Genomic DNA, 6,715 nt, shown 5'->3' with positions numbered 1-6,715 from the left:
GTTTCTAGTATTAAAAGTTAAAAGAGGAAAAGTATGCGGTTGAAACTTATTGGCTTTTCGATCCCTTTTTTTTTCATTTGAAGGGGTGAAAATGTTGTCGACAAACTTGAAAACGAAAGAGAAGAAAACTTTTTATTGTCGTTGTGTATGCAATAGCTTTACATTGGAAGATAGATAATTAATGCATGGTATATAAAAGCATGTTTAACTCTAATTAATTAAGTGGTGGGAGTCTACTGTTAATTTTTGGGTTTCGGCGTGTATTCACGTTGGTCTTGAATTCGATTTTTGTTGGGAACTAAGTTATCGCCATTTGACCAGGTTGGACTTGGTTTTCAACTCAAGTGGTTAACATAGTATGCCATTATAAACGATCGGTCAATCCAAAATTGGAAGATATTCTAAACTTGGATTAGGCAATGTTGTATGTTTTGGACTAATCCACAGTGTATCAACAAGTGTGTTTTTCTCGAGACCGGCTGAATCAGCCGATATGACATATGAAAAAAACTGAATCAGACTTGTGGTCAAAGTCTCTTTATAAGGAGTGACGACTATACAAAGATTAAGTGGATAGTTTCTAATGGTGCTGCGAGGATTAGGTGGTGATGTCTTAATGATGATATAAAGATTAGGTGAATAAATCTTAATAATGTAATAAGAATAAGGTGAAGAATCCTTTTGGCTATTACACCGGTACAAAATGTATGCCAAGTTATGTTGGAAGTTGAAGGCTAAGGGTTTATGTGGTACTTGATTTGAGAAAAAGATTGTTATGAATACAATCAAAGTCTTATATTGAAAATTTAGGTAAATAATATCTGATATATAAAAATGTAGTTTGAGAAAATCCTAAAATCAAATATATACGGACTTTGCTGATTGTGTCTCAAGTGAATAGTATCATACTAATAATTGGTTGAGTAGAGTTGGACATCAATACTATTAAAGCACAAAGTTGGATCTAACTTGTTTCTAGGTGGATTTTTTTTTGTTTTTAAACTAGAGTATTTAGGCTCTCTATACCTACAAAAATCCATAATTAGCTATCTACCACTTCACTGTTTTCTACACTGTTTACAATTTGATAATCCGAATTTACCCTCATCCAAATTCTCCTCTCTCTCTCTCTCTCACGTGTTCTCTTGAAATTCTCAGCAACATCTTATATTTCTTTTTCATCTCTAAAAATAATTTCCTCTATCTATTTCTTCAACTACAATCATAACTTCATCTCCCTTCATCACTCGCTCCTTCCCTCTTTTGTTGATGTCGTCATCTTCCATACATTATCCGTTAAACAAATGGAAACAACATAACCTCGACTGAGACAGTCATCAAGCCTCGTCGCATCGAGGACAAAAAATTTCACGAAGCTTGTCATCAACGTTCCACCGCCATGAATCTATTTTCTAGTGGATATGTTCATTCAATGCAGCCGATGGCTCCCATTAGTGTTTCTCTCTTGAAAATAACCATAACCGTTTCGACGGTTTTCTCGAAGTCGAACACAATATGAAGTATTTAAAGTGATTCCATGGCGTGTACTAAAGATATAGTGGTAAAAGCATGTGGACATATGGGAGTATAGTCAAAGAAAGAGTGGATTTTTTGCGAGATCGATGATCATGACTTGAAGCTCATATAGTTCAGTCACTAGTAGCTGTAGCCACTATGTAACAAGTTGTTAACCGATAAATATTGGATTAGTTGATACAAATTAGGCATTGTGAGCTGATACAAGTTTAGTTATATGTTATCAAACCGTAGGTGCTGCTAACTTATAAATAATTGATAGGATGTTACAGAGCATTAGTTGATACATGTTTGATTAGATATTACAAAACATGTTGCCGCTTTAAGAAACGGTTGGTAAGATATTAAAAATAGCTTTCATTAACTGTAACATGTTTTGTTAGATGTTACAAAATATATTAACGATTAATATGTAAAAATAACTCGCTAACAAAACATGTGGTATGTTAATATACATTGATACATTCATTGGAAGCATGCCTTCATATTGACAAGCTGTCCGCTAACAATTCATATAACATTTTATGTTAAAGTGTGGTGTTTAACATTTTTGTTAGCGTTCTAGTAATTTACACCCAAATTTCTCAATGTGTCGTGTTTCCTCTCTTTGAAAGAATTGCAGATTACCAATTCGCTAAAATGATGCAATCAATCACAATCACTTACTCTTCCATTGATATTCAGTTTGGGAAACCAAATTGGAGAAGTTCATAAATTGGAGATTTTTTTTTGTGATTTTAGATTAATGTTCCATACCTCTGAGAGATTTTTGGGAGGTATGTATTTTTTGAGTCAATTATTCATTGGAATACATAGAACACCATTGAACTATTGTGACAGTGGTGAAGACGAAGCGATGAGAAGGAGTTGTGTATGACTGCGAGGATAACAAAATTAGCTGTGGTTGGAGGATTCATAAAATAAATTGGGAGATGTGGATTTGAGGAGAAATTGTCACCGTTGTTGAAGAATAAGAGAAGAGATTGATATTGGTGGAGAAGAAGAAGAAGAAGATAAATGATGAAGATGGTGACTAATGCTTTCTCTTTCTTATTCACAGGTAGTCACGTGATCTGCCAAAAGGATAAAATAGTCAAGTAATGTTAATTTTGCTATAGTAGATGTTAGTTTACATGTATTATGGTAGTTTCTTCATTTTGGCTCGTATTAGGTAGTTTAAGCTAATTGTCTCTTTAAACTATTCTATATAATTTTTGCCTAACACAATAATGTCAATAACTAACCAACCTTATGTATAACCTAATTATGGTAAAATTTAACAAATAAATCTTCAATTTCTAAAGATGGACCCAATATTTTTGCCTAATATTTTAAACATTAATTATAAATATCAAAAAGGAAAACACGTTTAATAATGTTGCGGGTGTTTAACCGTGATCATAATACACCTTTATGTGATACAAATTTATTGTTAGTTACTAATGTCATAGCCACATGTATTATATTATTTAATTTAGTGTTTATTTGTGAAATAACCAAAGAAAAAGGAGAAATTAGTTTTGGAGAGAGAAGGATAGAGAGAGATAGAAAGAAAAAAGAAGAGAGAAAGAGTGTGGTTTTAGTTAAATAGTGAATTATAACTTTTTTGTTGGTTTTCTCACCCAATTTCCCTTTAATTTATCCTTCTATAATATAATATATATATATATATATATATATATATATGTATTTTTTTTTGAACTGACCCCTATAATATATTAGTATATACTATAGCCCAGATTCTTATGCATGTACGTAAAACATATACATAAAGTGTTATAAATATAATACTAGATTTTGACCCGCGCTTTAAAAACGCGGGATATTATACTTTGTAAAATATAATAAAAATTCATCAAATGCTTTGTTAAAAATGATAAAATTGTAGATCCACCTTATTTAAATCCGTCTTATTTTTCGACGAAAACATATACGTCTCGACCGTTTGAAGCCATTTACTTTTAAAATTTCAATAATATTATCTATTTAGATTCATGAAATTGTATTGATCTTCTATTTAGACCGGTTTGGATTTATTTTAAGTGACCAAAATAATTTAATATTTAGAAAAATATATTTGTATTGTATTTTTCTTAAGAAATGTTTATTTCATTTCTAAAAATTGAAAACAATGTTTAGATTTTTTTATTTTGAAAAAAATAGAAAATTAAATCAATGTATTTTATGTATAAAAATCTTGATATCTACGGCTGTCATGCCTGTCATGCTTATTGGGTTCAAAATAATGTAAATTTAGTTAAAAACCATAAAAAAAAGTTAGTAAAAAAAATTAATACACGTGAAAATTTACATTGTGAAAGTGAACCGGCCTCCACATAGATCAAACGAAATCAAATAATTATTCACAATAATTTATAACATAGATTTGAGAATATTGAATAAATTTAAAATTAGATATGATTATATATATATGCTATTTATAAAATCGTTTTTGTTAAGTATTAAATTGAAGGGATAATTTGCAAAATACCCTATTTAGGATTTGAAATTTGATAATTGCATTTTCTATTTTACTTTTTGAAAAATACACTTCTTTAATTATGAATTGACTTTTTTACCCAAGATATTTCAATAATTAAGATATTAATTCGAAATTAATATATAAATTCGGAATTAATAAAAATAATAACATTAAAATTATTTTGTTTAAGATAAATATATATGTTGAGATAAATATGTTATTTTATCATTTAAATTTTATAATAACAAAGATGAATATGTGAATTATGATTTGTTTTTTACTTTATCATGAAGTTTATACAGATTTTCCTTTATTTTATTTTCTTCAACTTATATAAACAAGTCAAGTCATGTATATTGGAAGTTGAGCATAACTACTTTCTGGAGAACCTAAGACCACCCACAATGCGGGATGTTAACAGAATCCTTAGCATTAATCCTTAAGCTAAAGGGATTAAAAAAATCTGGCAAGCTAAGAAAGAGTCCTTAATTAAGGGGATTAAGGACCAAGTCTTTAATGTGCTGGCAATACGGGATTGGTTCGGGTTTAGGGTTGTATTTCGTAAGGGGGGAGAAAAATCTATCATTATCGCGACCACCCGGAAAAAAAAAACACCTGAGGCGATAGAGAGGCGATTTGTGATCGTCTTTGTTGAAGGTAAATCCGAGCTTTTTGTTCATTTTTTTTTCCTTTTCGAGTTGATGCATGTTGATTTCATCAGTTTTAAGGGTTCGATTGTGGGGTTTAAATAGATTTAGGGTTTCAAATCGAAGTGGGGATTTAAATCAAATTAGGATTTTCGTCTGATTTTGCTATTTTCTTCTTTTCGGTTCGCTTGTTTGTTGTTATCGTCGCGATTAAAGGTTCGGGATTGAGTTCAAAATCGATTAAGGGTTTTCGTCTGGATTTGATAATTATTATTTTTTGAATGAAATTCGTCTGGGTTTGATTATTTGTGGATTTAGAATCACTTATATATTTGCAATGGTTACAATCCAGTGAATCTAAATTTTTTTTTCTTCTTGCAGGTTCTGAAATGGAGGAAGAACAGCGAGATATGAAAGCACACAAAGCATACTACGACATGCTTGATTTCGTTGCAAATGCGCAACAGGGGATTCCCAAAGTGTGCCCATGTGGATCAATCACGAAGCAATTCGTAGATGAAGAGGATACATATGACTACCTCCCTGGGAAAAGATACTTCATCTGCAAAGACTACCAGGTGTGAAGTGTTCTTGACATATATTTAATTTATATGCGATTATCGATCTTGTTCTTCCATATTTATTTGTTGTTTGAAAAATATTATTTTGTTTTGGCAGAATGACGGGCTGCATTTCAGGCAACCATGGGTTATGGGTGTGCAAGAAGAGGTTGAGAGGCTCAAAGTATGGGTTCACGAGCATGAGAACCTTCTGAGAGAGTGTGAGGCACTTAAGGTGAGTTTATATGTTATCAGTATCATAAATTGATAGTTGGTTGTACTATCTTTCTAACCTATTGTTTGGTTTGTCTGATGTCTGTCCAGGCACAGGTGAGAATGCTGGTAAAGCGTGTGTCTGAGCTTGAGAGAGTCCTGTGAGGTTAGTGTATAAACTTACACGTCTTCTTTTCCTTGTTAGAACTCTTTAACTCTCTAGTTAAAACTTAGCAGTTTGAATTGAAACGGATAGGACTGTCGGTAACTTTGTAGTTTGAAAAAAATTACTTTGCAGTTTGTACTTTCCAACTTTGTAGTTATAAATGCACACTAAACCACCATTAAATTGACCCTAACTGCATCTTGCAAACTAAAACTTCATTAAATTGTCTCTAGCTGTTCTGATATGACAATTTTCTACTAGGATTCAATGTAGAATCCCTTATTTAATCCTCTCCGTTTCTAGTAGAGAATCACAAAGACTTCTTCCTAAATGGCAAGCTCCTCTAGTTTTGTTAACCTCTTAGCGAGCCAAGGGTCAGTTGACCTTGACTCATTAGAAACTCCTTTGTTTAGTAGCCAATGTCCTGAAGAGTCTAGTGTCAAAAAGAGGAAAAAGTGGTCTGTCAAGGAGACTATAATCCTCATTGGTGCTTGGCTCAACACCAACAAAGATTCAATAGTGAGTAATGAACAAAAAGGTGGTGCCTTCTGGAAGAGGATTGTAAAGTACTACAACTCCAGTCCTCTCCTGGTTGGGACAGTGCCAAGAGAACTAGGGCAATGCAAGCAAAGATGGGCTAGGATCAATGATTTGGTCTGTAAGTTTGCTGGCTGCTATGACATGGCACTGAGGAAGCAGAGAAGTGGGCAAAATGACAACGATGTGATGAAGGCTGCCTTGGATATCTTCTACAGTGACCAGAACATGAAGTTCAACTTGGAACATGCGTGGAGGGAGCTTAGGCATGATGTGAAATGGTGCTCCACCTATCTGGAGAAGGACAAGGATAAGTGCCAGAGCCAGAAGAGAGACCAATAGGGGTTAAGGCTGCTAAGGCTGCGGGCAAGAGGAAGAAAACTGGAAAAGAAGAAGAATTGGCGAAGCTAGAAGGACTGTTGGAGATGAAAAAGCAAATCTCAAAGCAAAGTTTGCTAGAAATTTTGCTTGCAAAGCCCGAGCCACTCTCTGAGATGGAATTAGCTCTCAAAATGAAACTTTTGTCTGAAATGTTGTCATGATTGATGGTTTGTTAGCTTTAGTGAAGTTTGCA

The 6,715-nt window shown here is 32.9% G+C and overlaps 1 protein-coding gene across 1 annotated transcript; it reads left to right on the top strand.

Annotated features, from left to right (window-relative positions):
* The first annotated feature begins 5,934 nt into the window (after window positions 1-5,934).
* LOC125590361 (glutathione S-transferase T3-like) lies at window positions 5,935-6,483 on the top strand. The gene has a single exon (XM_048763913.1). It carries the CDS (start codon window positions 5,935-5,937, stop codon window positions 6,481-6,483), a length of 549 nt encoding a protein of 182 aa, XP_048619870.1.
* Window positions 6,484-6,715: the final 232 nt, after the last annotated feature.

Source organism: Brassica napus, chromosome C7, assembly GCF_020379485.1.
Source record: "Brassica napus cultivar Da-Ae chromosome C7, Da-Ae, whole genome shotgun sequence".
Classification (NCBI taxonomy): domain Eukaryota; kingdom Viridiplantae; phylum Streptophyta; class Magnoliopsida; order Brassicales; family Brassicaceae; genus Brassica; species Brassica napus.
The sequence above is the reverse complement of the archived record's forward strand: the minus strand, read 5'-3'. Positions and strand labels throughout refer to the sequence as shown.

Excerpts from the sequence above, each read along its gene's own strand:
- LOC125590361 (XM_048763913.1), top strand. The coding sequence starts at position 5,935 with ATGGCAAGCTCCTCTAGTTTTGTTAACCTCTTAGCGAGCCAAGGGTCA.